Genomic DNA, 22,272 nt, shown 5'->3' on the forward strand with positions numbered 1-22,272 from the left:
TGACAGGATCAAATTCACACATAACAATATTAAACTTAAATGTAAATGGGCTAAATGCTCCAATTAAAAGACACAGAATGGCAAATTGGATAAAGAGTCAAGACCCATCACTGTGCTGTATTCAGGAAACCCATCACATAGGCTCAAAATAAAGGGATGGAGGAAGATCTACCAAGCAAATGGAAAACAAAAAAAGGCAGAGGTTGCAATCCTAGTCTCTTGACAGAGCAGACTTTAAACCAACAAAGATCAAAAGAGACAAAGAAGGCCATTCATTACATAATGGGAAAGTGATCAATTCAACAAGAAGAGTTAACTATCCTAAATATATATGCACCCAATACAGGAGCACCCAGATTCATAAAGCAAGTCCTTAGGACCAACTAAGAGACTAAGACTCCCACACAATAATAATGCGAGACTTTAACACCCCACTGTCAACATTAGATAGACCAACGAGACAGAAAGTTAACAAGGATATCCAGGAATTGAATTCAGTTCTGCACCAAGTGGACCTAATAGACATCTACAGAACTTTTCACCCCAAATCAACAGAATATACATTCTTCTTAGCACCACACCACACTTATTCCAAAATTGACCACATAGTTGGAAGTAAAGCACTTCTCAGCAAATGTAAAATAACAGAAATTATAACAAACTGTCTCTCAGACCACACTGCAATCAAACTAGAACTCAGGATTAAGAAACTCACTCAAAACTGCTCAACTACATGGAAACTGAACAACCTGCTCCTGAATGACTACGGGGTACATAAATAAATGAAGGCAGAAATAAAAATGTTCTTTGAAACCAACGAGAACAAAGACACAACATACCAGAATCTCTCGGGCACATTTAAAGCAGTGTGTAGAGGGAAATTTATAGCACTAAATGCCCACAAAAGAAAGCAGGAAACATCTAAAATTGACACCCTAACACCACAATTAAAAGAACTAGAGAAGCAAGAGCAAACACATTCAAAAGCTAGCAAAAAGCAAGAAATAACTAAGATCAGAGCAGAACTAAAGGAGATAGAGACACAAAAAACCCTTCAAAAAATCGATGAAACCAGGAGCTGGTTTTTTGAAAAGATCAACAAAATTGATAGATCACTAGCAAGACTAATAAAGAAGAAAAGAGAGAAGAATCAAATAGATGCAATAAAAAATGATAAAGGGGGTATCACCACCGATCCCACAGAAATACTAACTACCATCAGAGAATACTATAAACACCTCTACACAAATAAACTAGAAAATCTAGAAGAAATGGATAAATTCCTCGACACATACACCCTCCCAGGAAGAACTTGAATCTCTGAATAGACCAATAACAGGCTCTGAAATTGAGGCAATAATGAATAGCTTACCAACGAAAAAAGGTCCAGGACCAGACGGATTCACAGCCAAATTCTACCAGAGGTACAAGGAGGAGCTGGTACCATTCCTTCTGAAACTATTCCAATCAATAGAAAAAGAGGGAATCCTCCCTAACTCATTTTATGAGGCCAGCATCATCCTGATACCAAAGCCTGGCAGGGACACAACAAAAAAAGAGAATTTTAGACCGATATCCCTGATGAACATCGATGCAAAAATCCTCAATAAAATACTGGCCAGCCGAATCCAGCAGCACAACAAAAACCATATACACCATGGTCAAGTGGGCTTCATCCCTGGGATGCAAGCCTGGTCCAACATATGCAAATCAATAAACGTAATCCACCATATAAACAGAACCAAAGACAAAAACCACAGGATTATCTCAATAGATGCAGAAAAGTCCTTCGACAAAATTCAGCAGCCCTTCATGCTCAAAACTCTCAAAAAATTAGGCATTTATGGGATGTATCTAAAAATAATAAGAGCTAGTTATGACAAACCCACAGCCAACATCATACTGAATGGGCAAAAACTGGAAGCATTCACTTTGAAAACTGGCACAAGACAGGGATGCCCTCTCTCACCACTCCTATTCAACATAGTGTTGGAAGTTCTGGCCAGAGCAATCAGGCAGGAGAAAGAAATAAAGGGTATTCAATTAGGAAAAGAAGAAATCAAATTGTCCCTGTTTGCAGATCACATGATTGTTTATCTAGAAAACCCCATCGTCTCAGCCCAAAATCTCCTTAAGCTGATAAGCAACTTCAGCAAAGTCTCAGGATACAAAATCAATGTGCAAAAATCACAAGCATTCTTATACACCAATAACAGACAAACAGAGAGCCAAATCATGAGTGAACTCCCATTCATTATTGCTTCAAAGAGAATAAAATACCTAGGAATCCAACTTACAAGGGATGTGAAGGACCTCTTCAAGGAGAACTACAAACCACTGCTCAACGAAATAAAAGAGGACACAAACAAAGGTAAGAACATTCCATGCTCACGGATAGGAAGAATCAATATCATGAAAATGGCCATTCTGCCAGAGGTAATTTATAGATTCAATGCCATCCCCATCAAGCTACCAATGACTTTCTTCACAGAATTGGAAAAAACTACTTTAAGGTTCATATGGAACCAAAAAAGAGCCCGCATCGCCAGGTCAATCCTAAGTCAAAAGAACAAAGCTGGAGGCATCACACTACCTGACTTCAAACTATACTACAAGGCTACAGTAACCAAAACACCATGGTACTGGTACCAAAACAGAGATATAGACCAATGGAACAGAACAGAGCCCTCAGAAATAATACCACACATCTACAACTATCTGATATTTGACAAACCTGACAAAAACAAGAAATGGGGAAAGGATTCACTATTTAATAAATGGTGCTGGGAAAACTGGCTAGCCATATGCAGAAAGCTGAAACTGGATCCCTTCCTTACACCTTATACAAAAATTAATTCAAGATGGATTAAAGACTTAAATGTTAGACCTAAAACCATAAAAACTGTAGAAGAAAACCTAGGCAATACCATTCAGGACACAGGCATGGGCAAGGACTTAATGTCTAAAACACCAAAAGCAATGGCAACAAAAGCCAAAATTGGCAAATGGGATCTAATTAAACTCAAGAGTTTCTGCACAGCAAAAGAAACTACCGTCAGAGTGAACAGGCAACCTACAGAATGGGAGAAATTTTTTGCAATCTACTCATCTGACAAAGGGCTAATATCTAGAATCTACAAAGAACTCAAACACATTTACAAGAAAAAAACAAACAACCCCATCAACAAGTGGGCGAAGGATATGAACAGACACTTCTCAAAAGAAGACATTTATGCAGCCAACAGACACATGAAAAAATGCTCATCATCACTGGCCATCAGAGAAATGCAAATCAAAACCACAATGAGATACCATCTCACACTAATTAGAATGGTGATCATTAAAACAACAGGTGCTGGAGAGGATGTGAAGAAATAGGAACACTTTTACATTGTTGGTGGGACTGTAAACTAGTTCAACCATTGTGGAAAACAGTGTGGCAATTCCTCAGGGATCTAGAACTAGAAATACCATTTGACCCAGCCATCCCATTACTGGGTATATACCCAAAGGAATATAAATCATGCTGCTATAAAGACACATGCACGCGTATACTTATTGCAGCACTACTCACAATAGCAAAGACTTGGAACCAACCCAAATGTCCAACAATGATAGACTGGATTAAGAAAATGTGGCACATATACACCATGGAATACTATGCAGCCATAAAAAATGACGAGTTCATGTCCTTTCTAGGGACATGGATGAAGCTGGAAACCATCATTCTCAGCAAACTATCACGAGGACAAAAATACCAAACACCACATGTTCTCACTCATAGGTGGGAGTTGAACAATGAGAACACTTGGACACAGGAAGGGGAACATCACACACTGGGGCCTGTTTTGAGGTGGGCGAATGGGGGAGGGATAGCATTAGGAGATATACCTAATGCTAAATGACAAGTTAATGGGTGCAGCACACCAACATGGCACATGGATACATATGTAACAAACCTGCACGTTGTGCACATGTACCCTAGAACTTAAAGTATAATAAAAATATATATATATATAAAAGAATGTTAAAATGAGATTTGAATACATATGAATTCCCAAAAGGACACATAAGAATTCCTTCAACTACATCACAATTAGGCATAAAGGTATTTTGGGGGGCTGAATTTACAATTGTATTGCCAGATATCTGATTAGGTTTTAGAAAAACCTATTAAATGGAAATAAAACTCTATTAGAGGGTCACATTTTTAGTTGGTATATAAAAGACATTTCTTAAAAAAATAGCAAGAGATTGATAATGAACGAAGGGAATTTAAGTGGCAGACATGGCTTTTCTTCTGAGGAGCTACTGCTCAGAACTGATGCGTTTTCGTTAAAAATATACCTAATTCAGAGGTGTCTGATTTTATAAATAAATTCAGGACAAAAATTGACCTCTATGTTACCTCTATACAAACAACTTAAGAAGAAAATCACTCCATACATTGTTATCTATGTAAATGGCAATCTCATTTTCAACAAAAACACTAACAAGCATAACAATATACAGTTGAACAGACTATATTCTCTTGAGGGGAAAACACTAAAAAATAGTCACAATTCTGGGCCTTTTTCTTGCATGACGTCAGAAAATAAAGAAGTAAAAGGAAAGGTGTCAATTTACTTTGCCTTGGAGATTCTGAATATTTTTTGATACAACAAAAGTTAGACATATATTAGAAGAACTAGTCCTTGAATTAACACAAAGTCTATTATCAACAGAATGAATCAATTTTAGCATGCAAGTGACTTTAATTAGATAGTTGAAAAATCATCTTGAACAAAGTGATAGATGGAGGCTCACACTGAAGATTACACCCTGATTCATGTAAAAATATTTGTTTAATTTTTATCTTTCCAAAGAAATGTGCCATTTGCAATCTCTTTATGTGGATGTTTCTAGAGTCTAGCAACCTCCTCAGCTACTTATGGGGTGTAAAATAGTTTGCCTTATTCCACACGGCATTATGACTCACAAATAACATTAGTGATACACAGCCAATCTGATACATGACTGGAATATTTACAATCTTTAGAATATATAGCAATGAAAAATTTTAAGTTGATGATTGTCAAGTCTAACAAATGGAAAGGAGATTTTCTTCAAAGTAAGAATCTGAAAACTTCATGATAGCTAAATATTATAAAAATTTAGTTCCCTTATTTAAAAAAAAGGCCAGCTCCTCAACAAGAAATTTTAAATGTATCTTTTAAATATTGAAAAATTGAGAATATGTACCAGTTGGCCTCTTAAATTGGAGATCAAACTTATATACTGTGTTGGCTCAAACCAATAACTTGAATTATTTTTTGAATGAATCATTCATTTATTCATTCAACAAATCTTTATGGAATGCCCACCATGTGTTAGGTTAGTTAGATGCTGAACAACAAGTTAAGAAAGTCAGGTCAGGCATGGTCTCAGCCTCTTGAAACAAACAGCCTAGCATAAAAACACAATTTCCAATACAGTAAGAAAATGATATAGTGACAAAATTACAGACGATGTAGTAGTATACATGAGAAAGATTTAAGTCAGATGTGAGCAGAATGGATTTGGCTGCAAAATCTTCCCAGAGAAAGGTACATCCGAACTGAAGCTGAAGGATTTAAATACAACAGAAGGCAGATAATGCTGTGGGTAGAGGCTCTTTCCACTCATTTCTTATAGCAAGAGGACATTTATAAAGGAATGGGAAGAAGGAGATAGTACTTGGTTTGAGTACAAGCAAATTGAGAAGAGTAGGGTAAGAAACGAACTGGGGCCAAATCATGCAAAAACTCTTAGGTTATATTAAGGAACTTGCACCTTATTCTGAAACAGAGGGAGTAATGAAGGGTTTTAAACAAGAGAGTAAGAGAATCATATTTACCTTTTAGGAAAACACACACACACACACACACACACACACACACACACACACACACACGAGTTACAACTTTAGAAATGAATTTTTAGAGAGTAAAACTAGAAACAGAAAAGCTGGTTAAGAAGCTTCTGTGAAACCCAGGTGAAAGAGGGTGGTAGCACTGATGATAGAAGTAGCAGTGGGGATGGTAAGAAGGGAAATGATTTTCAGATATTTGAGTCATTTTTTCATAGTTGAAATTACCAATACTTGCTAAATTAGTTAATGTGTGTGGAGCTGGTAAAAGATATGCTAGCAGGAAGATAATGGGGAGAAGAACACTGACCAGGAAAGGACATTGGGAAACATTTGCTATGAGGATGGAGGAAAACAGAAAATGGTGTAAGCTAAGCCAGATAACAGGAATATTTTAAGCAAGGGGTAATATCTTATGTCTTAAGCAACAGTGTGTTGCTCACTTACATGTCATCACTACTTATCATGTTATATGATGCTTTCTAGGTTCATCATAAACATTTGTTAAATAAATAATTTAGTAAGCACTGCTACTTATAAGGTTGGGTGCTGGTATGATATGTTAGAAAACATACTCCTTACCTTCAAAAAGTTCATAGAATGATAATAGGAGAATGACTTACATAATTACCCATAATATGTGCTAGCTAATGAGAGCTGAATAAAGCTCTAGATCAATAAAGAATGTTAAGGGAAAGTAAGGAAAAAAGTGAGTATTTCTACTTGTGAGTGTAAGAAAAAGTAAGGCCAACTGAAGAAAAAACTGAAAAAAGAAGCCTGATGTCGTGGCTCATGCCTGTAATCCCAACACTTTGGGAGGCTGAGGCAGGAGGATTGGCGGAGGCTAGGAGTTCAAGATCGGCTTGAGCAACACAGTGAGACACCTGTCTGCACAAAAGAAAAAAAAATAGCTGGGTATAATGATGTGCACCTGTAGTCCTAGCTATTTGGTAGGCTGAGGCAGGAGGACTGCTGGAGCCTGGGAATTTATGGCAGCAGTGAACTATGACTTCACTACTGCTCTCTAGCCTGGGCAGAAGAGTGAGTCCTGTCTCAAAAAAGAAGAGGAGCAGAGCAGACAGGACAGAAGAGAAGAGGAACTATTGCAAATTTCAGGTAATCTGATAAGAACAGTTACAGATTTGGCAAATCTTGTTTGATAGGGGTGGGATTTGCTATTTTAAATTGTTTTCATGATTTCTGGGAATGCAAGGAACTACTACAGTTTTTAAACCCATGAATACAGGATAAAAATTAACAAGAACAGAACTCATATCTTTCACTATAAAGTGATCTCATTACGGAATTGAGTTGTCTTACTTCTTGCCACAGAAGCCACTAACAAACCTGTGCATATTTAAACGTGCTCCACAAATAAGTGAATTTCCTGAAGATTGTTTTAAAAAGCACTGACTGTAACCTTACTTCATTTGCAAATGATAAACTCTGCAGTATCTAGGGTTTCCTTCTATAAGCAAGATCTGTTTTGAGAATGTAATCAAATATCTTCATTGCTTAGCAACCACAGGTAAGGAGCTAATATGTCATGAGTCATGATTCTGTGTGAACAGTTTGCAGGTCAGTGGCATGATTTCAATGCCCTTTGGATTCTTGCTGTCTTGCTTTCAAAGCCAATATTAATACAAAGTATTAGAATGGATGAGAGTTAAGATGCAAATGCTCTCCTAATCAATCAATTGACATACACATATTGTGATCTGGTACAGTCTCCTGCATCAAGCTAGCTTACACTAGCATCCATAAACCAACGCCAGCATAAAAATAGCCCACAGACATGGTTTCATAAGGAATTTGTGTTTTACCAACTTAGTTAAGCCAAAGATGAAGGCACATTTAAATCAGCGTGAAGGTAACGACTCCGACACTCACCTAATCAACAGGAAATCTTCTAAGAAAGAGGAACAGTGGGTAATGAAACCGTTTTGGAAAATTTTACCTGTAACCATTGTGACTGGTCATTGTGGCCAGAGGTCCAGGCATTCACTTTGCCTTGCTTGTCCAGCCGAGCTTTCCTTGGTTCCCAAGTGAACATGTCCATGTTGAGCGTTCTGAAGATGCTGGAGGCAGTGATCTGATAGTCTTGTATATGTCCTGATTTCATACCCAGAGGCTCAGAACAACCTGAAAGTAAATGAGAAGGGCTCCATGAGAAAAATAATTGATCACCCTGGAAATTTTCTGCATTCATTTTGGATAGGCAAGAGAAGATTAAACATAATGCTATTCATTCCTCCAAAGAGAAAGCATCTAAATCCCAAAAAAAAGCTATAATCAGAAATAAATTGGAAACAAAATCCAAAAACAAGATAGTCAATTCAAGCTATTTTGTCTGAAAATATTTTGGAAAAATTGAAAACAAGACAGACAATTTAAACTACTTTTCTGTTATAGATGATTTTGCAAAATGAAAACAATGCTGAAATGCTCTCTCCTGTCTCATTACTGGAGGCCTCCTGACTGCTCCCTAGTTTTCAACAGTTTCATTGTGTCTTTAAAAATGGGACATTTTCTCACAAAGTGTATTTTTTTTTCTTTTATTTGTTTTCATATTACTGCAAATGAAAATTCCCTCAGTACGAGGTCATTTTCACAAGCTGCTCCACTGTTGTATTCTAAACCGGACAGCATTTTGTTTTTCAAGAAATACGTTAATCTTCATCACTGATTCTTACAGCACCAACATGGCTTCTTCTGTAAGACAGGAATCTAGTATTTACTGAGGGTATGCCATGTGCCAGGCATTGTGCAAGCATAATTTAAACTAATAGATAACAGAAGATAATAAGATAATTCTAGCAAAAACCACCAGTGAACAAACATTTTAATACATTATTTTATTTCAATCATATTCAATAACTTATAAAGTTTAGGTATTTTTGTAAGATTCTCAAATCTACCACATATATTTTTGAGTTTAATATGGTAAAAATTTTGGCTTGCTTGTCCTTGAAAAATTATATGCATGTACATATGTTTGTGTGTGTATACATATACACACAATTTCCCAATCTTGGATTGCAACTGTGACAAAATGCTCTTTACACTTTTTGTAATAGAGAGTATGATTCTATCACCATACGAGCCAGGGGCTGAGTCTTCTTTATGTGAAACTGTTAAATTTTGGTCAAGTAACTCACAAGGTAAGTTTGATTATCAAAGAAGCAAAGATGACAAGAGGACACTCCTCCAACCCAATACTTTCTCCTCACACTCTACTGTCTCCCATTTCCCAGCTTTGTAGCCTTGCCCTGTTATTTAACAACTTTCTACCTAAATTTTCTCATCTGTAAGATGGTGAGAGTAATAGAAACTATCTCAAGGAAGTGTTCTAAGAAATTACTTAATAAACATAAAGTACTTAGAAACAGTGCTGGCACACAGCATTCAGTCAACGTTAACTATTTGTATGATTTCTGTAAAACTCATCCCAACAGATGGCAATGGTAAGTCCCCAAATATCAGCATATCAACAAGTACTCAATAGTATTTAATTATTGGGTACAGTTTCTAAAACTAGACCTTTTTTGGAGTCTAGACTATAAAAGAGGTGCTTTAGAACTCTTCACTGATCAATAACTCTTAGCTATAACTAATTGTTTTCTGTCCTGGTCAATCTAGATTACTTCTTCCTTCTTGAGGCTCCCCATATTTCCCTTCACCTCCGCCATCTAGGAAATGCATATCCTATGAAAACACGGAAAACATGACATGGACAGCTGTGTGTCTTAACACGAGTGCATTTTGGTATAGGAGATAAGTATCTGAAGCCTCATGTTAAAGATAGCTGTAATGCCTACCTGTATATTCTGGGTTAAAAAAAAGTCATAACAATTTTCTAAGAGTCTAGAAAGTTCCAACAGGCTTAATGGCAAGCTGTTTATCTTCAGGAAGTTAGTTTCATAGTGGCATGCATTGTCTACACTGAAAAATTCTGACTTGTTCTTTTATCCCCATCTTTGCCTCTACCTGCATCCCACCCCCCAAGTCTTTGAAAACTTTGCTTAGTTTGCAGGAGATAAAAGGGAAGAGGAAAGGTAGTTGTTTCCCTCCTTTTGTGATATAACATAGTATTGAAGTACTGGATAGAAAAGGAATGCCTTTACTTTGACCACTTCTGCTTAGCCATAAAATTCATTTTATATCCATTCTGTTGTCTAGTATTTATCTCAGAATTGCCAAATTATTGGTTCATAGAATGAATGAATGAGTATTCCTCCTCTAATTAGGGTCATAATCTATTTTATTCCAAATATCTTAAGTCATACTTCTTTCAGAGAATTTAGGAGATGATCTTCAAAAGTGTCTGGGAAGAGATTACCTGCTCATCTTCCAGGCAGGGTGAAAGATTTTAATAGCAATTTACTGAATACAATAAGGCTTTACAGTGTTCCACTGGATTGTGGGGAGTAGTTTGGTACATTACATTAGTGTTTATTTCCAAGTGTTACAGCTAACCTCTCTGCCAATGTGCCTCATGCCACAAATTTTACTTCTTATCCATATGATTTCATGCATATAAATTAATTAACTCTTTTACCAGTGTGGCCAGCACTTGAACAAAATGAAGTATTAACAATGAAACTGGTATTTCTATAATGAAGTGCTCTAGTTTTTTAAAGCATCCATTGAGAAATACTACACTGCGTGCAAGTTCAGAATCAATTTGCTGTGCTGGGAGATGCAGCACTACTTCTTTTTGAGAAAATAAAATCTGTAAAGTGTCAGGTGCAATGTCTTGTCAAACTTGGGAGTAAAATATATTCACATCTTAGGGGTGTAACCATGCCATGTGTGAAAGACTGACCCTCATAAATCAAAGGCTGAAAAATTGTGGAAGGTGATGTTAAGCAACTATAAACCATGTGGCTTGCAGCAGATCTCATCATATTGTGGCTTCCTCTTGATTGCTTTATGATAAATGGCTTAGGGATGACACTGGTCTGTGGTGATATAGTGACACAGAATACAAACACTGTACAGCAATAAGTCTGCTAAGATTTACTGGATCTTAATAACTGGAGTAAACAAACTGGATTAAATTGCCAAAATAAGGAAAAGATCTCTGTTAGGAAAATTAATGGTAGTAAAGTAAATGTTGGTTGCTTCAAAAAATACACCAACATAGAATATGAATATGTGATTCTTAAAATAGGCTCACTTGACTGTATAAATTACTTTAATTCTTAAAATATATTGGGCTTATTAAAAATTGGCTATTTAATAGTAAATTTTATTTGCTTTAAAATCAATCCTTTTTTAGGCAACACAAACTTAGGAAGAGAAACAGATACAAAGTATGCGCTTTAACCTATAGGCAACCTCTTGAAATGAATAAAAAGCTCACAGTTGTCTCTTTGCAGGGACTTGTTCTCCTATTTTTAATTAAGTGGTACTGTTTTAGATTTGGTAAAGGTTTTTCCTCACTTCAAGGTTACACTAAAAAGTGGAGCACACATGCACTTTTAGTTTTCTTCACAGTTATTTGAACAAAATAATTTCAGGCCACTGCAGCAAAGATAGTTTGTAAATTGTGATGCCAGAAATATAAGAACTACCAAAAATTTAACAAGTGAAATGCCTAGATACAATTTTCTATTTCATTCAGAATCTAGCTACATTGAAATGGGGCCACTGTAAGATCCACACATTAAGTCCTCATCTTTATATCTAATATTAATGTTCCTGGGGGACAAGAATTATTTAACTCTGAGTCCTTTGATAGGTTATCCTTGAGCTGGATAACCACTATTTGTACAAGAAGCAGGTTTCTAGCTAAGAATGATCCAAGAATGAATTTATATTAGCAATCTTGGTATTGAAGTATTGAGGAATGAGAAATTAAATGTTTCATAAAACCTAAGAAAAAGTTCTTATGGTAGACAGACAAAGATAAAGTTCTTATGATAGATGGACAAAGATAAAGCTTACTTTTCTGTGTTATATAGCTTAAACTTAACTGCAATTTATCAGGTGGGGCAGATTCCAGTTTTTACTAAACTTTTTGTCAGAAAACATAGATCATAGTTATTACGCAAAACAATGAGACACGTTTAAACGTGACAATTTTCCCATGAGAATTCCTTGTGCTTTCTTTGACCACTCAACAAAACACATTACTCTTTCTACATTAATTCTACCGTGTAGCATGTTTTAGAACTTGTTTATTCTATGCGTAAACACACACTGGTTTTCCCAGACCCATGTTGTAGACATTTTGCCCCAGAAATAAATTTCTATGGTTGTTGAATTTGCAGATTAGTAACAGGCTACATACAAATATGCTTTTGGTTTTCTTTAAATAGAATACAGAAATAGTCAATTTGAGACTTACCCGACAGTTCACAGCCAAGAAGTTCCATTCGCAAAGTGCAATGTCTTCGACAAACTTGGGGATAGAGTCTTACATACTGAGCTTTTATGGGGGGTGTGAAAGAGTTAGCATATGGAGTGTTGTTATCAATGTTTCCACGAAACACCTGTGTAAAAACAATATGGCGTTTAAAATTATTCATTGCAACAGCTTATTTACCTATTTTTACATATTGACCCTATCTATACCTTATCAAAAATAATTGTTCAAAGATCAGATTACATAATTTGGGAGCATGGAGCATTTGAGAAGTGCCTTGCCATGAGCACTGAATATAAAACCCAACCATAAACTCCTAATTAAAGCCATAAAGCACTGTGGCTCATGACACTATCTATATTCCACTGTGATGGTCTTGTCAATTTTAAGGCCAGTCTTTCAGAACCAGGGCAGCACTCTTCTCTTTTTTTGAGAAATGGACACCTTAAATCCTTCAATTTAATCTGGGACTGTCTGCTCATTTTGCTACTTAGTATTCATACTTTTGGGGGTAGAATCCAGTCTTTGCTACTGCTTCCTGATCATCCAGTCTCTCCAATGCTATGATTAGATTTATGATGCTTTAAGGTTTGACTCATCAAGATGATATCTTCATCAACCAGTCCCAAGTAGTTGGAAAATAGAATTCCTTATTAAAATTTCCAGCTAAAAACTATGTTTGCCTCAAAATTCAAGTACTATAATGTGTCATTGTAAATTCATTAAGGCTTATTCTTTTTTTTTTTTTGAGATGGAGTCTCACTCTGTCGCCCAGGCTGGAGTGCAGTGGCACAATCCCGGCCAAGGCTTATTCTTATTTTACCTTTTATGTAAACCTGATAATCTAAAAAACCTTATTTAAATTCATTTAAGAGGGTAATTTAAAAAATATTTTGTATAATTTATTAGAGTCTGGTATAATGCCTGATTTTAAATGGAATGATTTCCAGTCCTGATATTTTTTAAATTAAAATTTTTGATGAAGAACTAACAAAAGAATTGGGAATATCATAAGAAAAGAAAAGGAGGTATTGAATATAATATTCAATATTATATTCAATACCTCCAAAATATTTTATTTTACTAAGAAACAAATCTTTCTTCCAATATGAAGCATATAAAGATATATATCTCTTCTATCATTTAGTGCTTTTCTTGCTTTTAAGAAAATAGTTTTCATTAATATAATAGTTATTTCATTAAGAAGTGCATTAATAGGCCGGGCGTGGTGGCTCATGCCTGTAATCCCAGCACTTTGGGAGGACAAGGCAGGCAGATCACGAGGTCAGGAGATCGAGACCATCCTGGCTAACACGGTGAAACCCCATCTCTACTAAAAATACAAAAAATTAGCCGGGCGTGGTGGTGGGTGGCTGTAGTCCCAGCTACTCAGAAGGCTGAGGCAGGAGAATGGGGTGAACCTGGGAGGCAGAGCTTACAGTGAGCCGAGATCGCGCCACTGCACTCCAGCCTGGGCGACAGAGTGAGAAAAAAAAAAAAAAAAGTGCGTTAATCATGAAAGCAATAAAAATGAAATAAAAATGTATCATTAAAATAAAGCTTAATTGTCATACAAAAGACCGTGTCCACCTGTGTCAAAGTATTTGTAGCACCACCATTTAAAATCTGTGAAAATCTTAAATGTCAGCCATTTTAAGTTTATGAATTGGAGAATTACTACTTCCTTCACCACACTAGCCCAATTAAAAACAAGACGCATTGGTAATTTATTTTCATCAACATAAGTCTCCTGAAAACCATGTCATTTGATAATCAATGATTATCAGTGACATTTTTCTTTTAAATTAAGTAGGTTAAATTACTCTTACCACGTCTTCATTGGTGCCTTTCACTTTGTACATTGCCCAAGTCTTTCCATCATTACTGTAGGCAATTTTGTAGGATTTTATATACTCTGGGCTTCCAATCCTCTTGGCTCCTTGGGTAATCACACCAGTAACTCTCATTTTCCTTTGCAAATTTATCTGAAAAGATGAGCACAATCAACAATAATCTTATTGCTTTCAGGATAACAATACTGAAAATACGAATTTTAGAAATGGAACATTGTTAATGCAGATTAATAATAATATAAAAAGCTAATAATTTTCATGTAGTTTTTACGGATAAATGTTTACAATAGGCACATATTAAGTTTAGCTTCAAAATCCCTTTCTATAATGGAATACTATTTTTAAGTAAACAAATATTTGTGAACAGGCTTTGAAAAGGGCAATGTGCCCCAATAACATAAGTATAGAAAGCATCTGGTTTCTCACGATATGTAGATGTAACTTAATAAACTAAAAACTGGGAATATTCTCTTGTCAACGTAATCTGTGTCATTACTATAAAACTCTATTGTCAACATAACTGTTAATGTATATAAACTGATTTAAGCTTCTAGAAATTTCCATTTACAATAAAACATGACAATTTCACTGAAATCTTTAAATACCAGAATTTTAAAAAGTAAAGACAAAAATGATGTCCAAACCAAAAACAAACAAGTATCCCTTAAGTTTCTGGATCTTTACACTGTAGTCTGTGGAGCATTTTTTAAAAAAATTAAATGATTGCTTTTTTCTTCATTTTATTATAAGTAAAATTTCTAACTGGAATTTTCTCTCTCTCCATATTTTCTCCCCATTCCAAATCACTTTACAACAGTTTGCTTCAGGAGTAACATACATCAAATAAAATTGTTAATATTCTTCTCATATTTAATAGAGATATCTTTTTGACACTTAACATTTAATAACTAAATTAAATGCTAAAATGTAGAAAGTGCCTTATTCATATATGGTAAACATTAAAATTTCATATATGGTAAACATTAAAATTAAAATGCCTTTATGATGTCTATAACATCTTTTAAATGTTCTTGATAAATTGCTATAAATCACCCTCTCCAAAAATATAAATTGGAAAAATTTAAATATGTCATACCATAATATTAAGTTAATGACTCAGATATTATTTTCCAAAGAAAACCAGAAAATCTTCAGATTCATGTAAGTGATTAGAGTTTTCCACTGTAGGATGAGACTTTGAGAGTTAGCATTTGAAATGGTCCAGGGTGTGCATGATGAAAACAGCCACTCTATCACCATTATTTCTGAGTCTCCCAAAGTCTCATCTTCTCCACTGAAACCTCATAAAATCGTTCCCTCAACTATTTCCCACAAGGTGATTCTCAGTCTTATTCATATATAAATAAAATCTGGAGTTTTGATGAGTACAATTTTTGTGTTAAAATTCTGGGCCTATGGTCCCTTTTTTCTTGAACAATGCTAAGTGGATGGACTCAGATATCCAAGTTTGGTTTTCTCATTTTGATGTTCAGACATCACACAACAACTATAACCATGAGTACATTTTAAGTCCCATTCCTCTTTGGAGGTTCAAAAAGACAATATCCCCCATGAATGTAAATTTTACTTACTACTCTTAATATTTATCTACATTTATATCCATTAGTCCTTTAAAAATTGACTTTGGAGTTTTAACTGTGCAACTTGAAATAGGGAATGTTTGAAAGATGTTTATTTCAGTATGTTAGGTCAATTAGCACATTGCTATGAAAGAGTCATATTCTTTCATTATCTTATGCATGACATTTTCTTTTTTTTTTTTAATCTGAGACTCTTTGTAGTTTAAACATTCCCAATACATACAACATACACAGTGGACACTTTGAATCATGTTTTCTCCCATTTTGGAAGCCAAGTTTCACATCTGATGTTGCTGAACATTCCTTTTTCAATTATCTTTTATCTCATTTCAATTATCTTGTTTATACCTGTTGTAGACAGCCAAATTATCTTTGCTAGAGTTTTGGCTCATAAGCTATAGACACTAATTTTCTAAAGCTTTAATTGTAGATGCATAATAGGATAAAAAAATAAAAACCTGAATTTGCATTTTTCTCTAAATCATTAAAAATCATGTAAAAATTCTTTTTGCTCTAATATTTATAAGCTCTGCATATATATTTTAGGAAGATGGAATTGCAGTTAGTTAAGCGTCACCCAGTTTGGGTTGTGTCTAACTTTTAGTAGATGTTTGTAATTAAATTTTGGCACTGTTTCCATTAAACACAAAATTAAAATAAAAAAATTTATAAGAATACAGGCTCAAACTCACTAACTTTTAGTAATTACTGGTTTTAAACTTTTGACTTTTCATTTATCTAGCACTATTAAGCTTGGAAAATAATTCAATATAAGGGAGCTAAGCTGTCACCATCATAGTCATACTCAAATTTAATACCAGTAAACTATGTTGCTATAGGAAATTAAGTAAGCCTTGGAGGAAATATATAGTATGATTTTAGAAACATCTCCACTTACAAGTATCTGCAAGTAATTCCTTTCCATCGCATTCCAACATTATTTTGTGATATCTCTGTAAAATAACAATGGCTAAATGGTCATCTTAATTTTATTCTCCCTGTATGAACTATCCCTCATACTATGTGAAAGGTCTATTGAGGATTGCATCAAAAATGCCTAAATTATTCTCTATGAGCTTGGTGGATGCCTGAAAAGGAAATAAAATATTTTCATTTATGTATCTGATTTCAGAGAAATTGTTGTTCCACTGGGTGGTAGGAACACTGTGTATCCTTAAAAAGCAGAAGTGCATTCTAAGGTATTTTGAGCAAACAGTGGCCTCCTACATTAATATAAATAGAAAGAATGATAATCTGAATCTAGAATGCTTAGAACATATGCTAAGGGTATGCAGAAGGAACGGACTGATGGGGGTTTCAGTCTTGGTTTTGTCACTTCCGACCTATATAATCTTGAACAATTGGTCTAAGCTTTTTGAAATTTAATTTCCTCCCTGTAAAGGATGTTTTAATAAAATATGTGAAGATTATATGATATGTGCATGTAAAACATTAACATCTGCCACCTAGAAAGCACTTAGAACATGTTTTATTTTAAGTTTTTAGTTTGTTTCTTTAACATGAAAAAGAGCAAAAAAGCATTTCCTTTACATCTTCTGCCTTTAACCACTCAATGCCAGAAAATTTGAATTTTGAGAAGTGTATTATAAAAGCCGATAATCATAATGATACGGGGTGGCGACAGGGAAGTGCTGGGAGGAGAAGGGCAGGGACCCTGGCGAGGGTTCCACCCTCGGGCCTGTGCCCACGGATCTAGGTGAGGACAAACACTCGTGTTTTCATGCCCAATGTTGCATTTTCCAAGAGCACCTGGCCCGCCACGCCCCCATCCTGTGCCTGTAAAAGCCCCCAGACCCTAGTGGGCACACACACAAGCAGCTGGGCACTGAGGGGAACAGACCGGCAGAAGAGCACACAGGTGGCTGGATGTGGAGAGGAGCAGAGGAGCAGAAGAGCACCACCGATAGGCACCGGTAGACGCCAGCAGGCCATCGACCGGTGGAACGATGTGGATACCAAGGGGAATTTGGCCAGGGCAGTTGGAGGAGAGTCCTGCCGCTGAGCAGCCCAACTCCAGAGGAAGACTACCTTCCCACTGCATACCCTCCTGGCTCCCCATCCACCCCACTGAGAGCTGCTTCCACCACTCAGTAAAACCTTGCACTCATTCTCCAAGCCAACATGTGATCTGATTTTTCCAGTACACCAAGGCAAGAACCCCGGGATAGAGAAAGCTCTCTGTCCTTGTGATAAAGCAGAAGGTCTAATTGAGTTGATTAACATAAGCTGCCTACAGATGGCAAAACTAAAAGAGCACACTGTAACATGCCCAGTGGGGCTTCAGGAACTGTAAATATTTACCCCTAGAAGCTGCTGTGGGGTCGGAGCCCACGTTCCCAAGGACCTGCCCATCTGTCTCCTCCCCCTAAGGGTTTTGCACAGTGAGACATTGAAGAAACGAGCCACATCCCATCACACACCCTGCAAGGGGGACAAGAGAACTTTTCTCGTTTCAATAACAAGCATATAAAGATAATTTTGCAAACAACTTTCAAAGCAATATACTAATAAGACATTTAGGGCTACTATGGTTAAGTGTGTGTGTGTGTGTGTGTGTGTGTGTGTGTGTGTGTTTAAATCTAATCATGAGCCTTACCATGGCGGGTGGGATTAATGGGTTCTTGACAAGACAGTGACTAGCATGGGCTACTGGCCCTCTCTACTGAATCCAGCACTTAAGATGCCCTGGGACAGAACATTGCTGAGCAGGCTTTGAAATTTATCATACTTGAACACAGAAACTACGGTAAAGCCTTAGTGTAAGTGGAAATTTGAGACCCCAGTGTATGTTTGTGTGTCTGGGGTTTATTGAGGGTAACTCCAAGGGCTCGTAAAGGTTATCAGGCTTGGGAAGAACTTTCTAGATGTTCTATTTCTCTTTCTCATTCTCATTTTGCTTGTTGAGCTCTTTCTGATCTACCCAATTCCAGCCCACTATCAGTGACAAGCAGTGGAAAAATGTGGGCCAGGCTTAGAGGGCAGTCTGTAGGCACTAGCAGGCCTGAGTGTTGTACCCTCTGCCCTCCACATCTCAGGTTATGGACTAAGGAGGCAAATCAGAGTGATGAGGTCCTAGTAAGAGCAGTGTCTGAGGCAGATGAAGTATTTTGCGGGAAAGGGGACTGTAGAGTCAGTACAGATTATAATTCTGCTATAAGGTATCCTCTCTACATCAACTCAATCCACCTGTAGTAGCTGAAGCTGGGACATGAATTTTACCCTTCCTTCTAGATACATCACTAGCTAAGGTATTAATAACAAATTCTCTAAGGAATGTAAGCACCATGATCAAAAGGAAAAAACAGAACTAATACTAGAATAAAATGTAGTCTAATAGAGAACAGATTCAGACTTTAAAATTCAAAAGAAATCCCTGAAAAGACAAAGAAGATTTTCTGAAACATAAGATAGGAACAAGCATATAAATAAGAACCAATTGGTGATACTGGATAATTGGATATAAAAAGATAATTGTCTAAATAAAATTCCCAGTGGAGTGGTTTCAATAGCGAAGAAGCAAAGAGACATAGCTGAAGAATAAACTAGTAAGCAGCAAGACAGTGTTATAAAACCCTTTCCAGAAGGGAAGAGGATGGATTGCTGAGATTTCTCATATTGGGAGATAATGCAACTAACAATTTACTTTGAAAATTCTAGAGAAGCAAGAAATAGTAAAAGATAATTTAAAAGTTCTGCAAGTTTGCTTAATGTAAGATCAACATATAACTATTCTACACCAGCAATTACCGACTGAAAATATAATCAAAGTAGTGTGACACTGGCACACACGGAGACATATGAATAGAACAGAATAGAAAACCAACAGGTTCCAATATGCAGGAAACTTTTGTATATGAACTAAATAATATTTAAATGAGAGGAAAAAAGACAGAGTATTAAATAATTGGGACAATTTGATAGATTTCTCAAATAAATTTAGATCATTGTCTATCATCCTATCCCAAAATAAGTTCCACAAAATAATCAGAGGAAAACGCAGAATTAAAAACAATCTCAGAGATAAAAATGGGCTTCTCTTCATGACACTAGATTTAAAAATGTTATTAATTAAAAATTTCTGCAAGATTAAAAGCAAAATAAATATAAATGACAAATGGGGATTAAACTTTTACAAATTATATCATAGCAAATGATCGATCAATCAAAGATATTAGATTATACATATTGATAGATAAAACACAACTAACCCAATAGAAATGAGCAAAGGATTTGATTAGTAGCCATTAAAAGGAATGCATATGGATTTTAAACATATGAAAAGATAATCATATTCATAAAAAAGTAAATTAAATCTACACCAAGTAATCATAATTCACCTATCAAAAACAAAAATAAAAATGTTGGACTACACAATATTAGCAAGAATATAGAGAACTAGGCATGTTAATATCTATGAGACTATAAATGACATAATTTTCATGTGATAGTGTACTGACATTGTATTTATGAAAGACAATTTGGTTATATGAAACAATGACAAACACACATCCTCTTTAACTTAGCAATTCTATTTAAAAAATGTATCCTACGAGTATGAGTAAACTGATGTTGGCAAAAAGTTATTCCCTACAGCACTGTATATAATAAAACACAATTTCAAACAATTTAAAGTATCTATCAATAGGCATCTAAGTAATTTTATTATGAAAACGTACAGAAAAGAAGATACTATTTACTTGTAAAATATAGGAACAAGAATGAAGGAGGAAGGGAGGAAGGAACAGAGGGGGTGAGAAAAGAATGGAGGGATGGTGGAGGGAGAGAGAGAGATCTTAGCATAATGCTGTGGAAAGAGTAGTAAGACTTCAGCAACAGGACAGTGTATTGCATACTCCCCAAAATTTTAAAAAGTAAACATTTTTATTACAAGAACATCACAGGTAAAATTCACAGGAAGGTGACAATCTGGGAGAAGATATTTGCAATGTCTAGATTTGACAGGGGCTGCTGCTGCTTCTTCTTAAAAAGTAAACATTTTTATTACAAGAACATCACAAGTAAAATTCACAGGAAGGTGACGATCTGGGAGAACATATTTGCAATGTCTAGATTTGACAGGGGCTTCTTCTTTCTTCTTCTTCTTCCTTCTTCCTTCTTCCTTCTTCCTTCTTTCTTCTTCTTCTTCTTCTTCTTCTTCTTCTTCTTCTTCTTCTTCTTCTTCTTCTTCTTCTTCTTCTTCTTCTTCTTCTTCTTCTTCTTCTTCTTCTTCTTCTTCTTCCTCTTCTTCTTCTTCTTCTTCTTCTTCCTCTTCTTCTTCTTCTTCTTCTTATTATTATTATTATTTTGAGACGGAGTCTTCCTCTGTCACCCAGGCAGGAGTGCAATGGTGCGATCTCGGCTCATTGCAACCTCTGCCTCCCGGGTTCAAGCAATTCTCCTGCCTTACCCTCTCGAGTAGCTGAGATTCCAGGCGTGTGCCACCACTCCCGGCTAATTTTGCATTTTTAGTAGAGACGGAGTTTCTCCATGTTGGTCAGGCTGATCTCAAACTCTCAACCTCAGGTGATCTGCCGTCTCGGCCTCCCTGAGTGCTGGGATTACAGCTGTGAGCCACTGTGCCCAGCCCCCAGGGGCTTATTACTAAGTACACTAGTTCTCAACCATTTGGTCTCCGTACTTTTTTAAACATACAAATTATTAAAAGCCCCAAAGAACAAACATGTGCACAAGTGTGCATGCACACACACACACACACACACAGACACACACTCACGTGCCATTGTGGGTTATATATATATAAATATTTATCATATTAGAAATTGATACTGACAAATTAAAAATATATTAATTCACCTAAAAATGACAATAATGAACAGGTTAAATATTACCATAAACACTACATTTTTATGAAAATAATTATATTGTTCAAAAACAAACAAAAATTTACTGAGAAGAAAGAGTTATTTTATATTTTATCAAACCTCTTTGAAATCTAACTTAAGAGAAGACAGGTTCTCATATTTGTTTATTCAATCTATTGCAATATGTTGTTTTGGTTGCAATACAGGAAGAAAATCTAGCTTCATACAAATATACAGCTAGAAAAGAGGAGATGACTTAGCAACTTTTCCAGATAACTGTGGATATTCTTTGATACCATACCAAAACTTGAAAAGTTTGCTTTTCAAATTTTAACAAAAGTAGTTTGTTAAATTTTAGTTGCTTTGAGGAATCTGAAATCTACCAATAAAGTTTTCGTATTCCTTGTGTTAAAATCCATTGGTCTATTTTGCACTTTGAATGGATTTTTCACGCATGCATGGTTTTGTAACATTATACATTGGTCATTTGCAACATACTGGCTCACCAAGCCGTGTAGATTTTCTAAGTGATGACACATTTCACTATATAATACAAAAAACTTGCCCTGATTAATATCACCACCAATTTCGTCAGAAAAGTTTTTAATTGTTGGAAGGTATGAAACTCACATTGATAGTTACAAGTTTTCCAAAATTATAAATTTCACTTGAAATTTCCAATTTTATAACTAGCAACAAAGACTGTCAGCTGTTTTCA

At 35.7% G+C, this 22,272-nt stretch overlaps 1 protein-coding gene across 2 annotated transcripts in view; it reads right to left on the bottom strand.

Moving 5' to 3' along the window:
- Positions 1–22,272, bottom strand: part of EDIL3 (EGF like repeats and discoidin domains 3) — a 447,895-nt gene that overhangs the window by 117,462 nt on the left and 308,161 nt on the right. For both annotated transcript variants that reach the window (XM_055233274.2, XM_055233273.2), the window contains 3 exons: positions 14,087–14,242; positions 12,240–12,384; positions 7,845–8,029 (listed from right to left, as the gene is read on the bottom strand). In XM_055233274.2, coding sequence (XP_055089249.1) covers positions 7,845–8,029; positions 12,240–12,384; positions 14,087–14,242 — 486 coding nt within the window. The remainder of the gene's footprint in view (positions 1–7,844; positions 8,030–12,239; positions 12,385–14,086; positions 14,243–22,272) is intronic.

Source organism: Symphalangus syndactylus, chromosome 11 (genome assembly GCF_028878055.3).
Source record: "Symphalangus syndactylus isolate Jambi chromosome 11, NHGRI_mSymSyn1-v2.1_pri, whole genome shotgun sequence".
Taxonomy (NCBI): Eukaryota; Metazoa; Chordata; class Mammalia; order Primates; family Hylobatidae; genus Symphalangus; species Symphalangus syndactylus.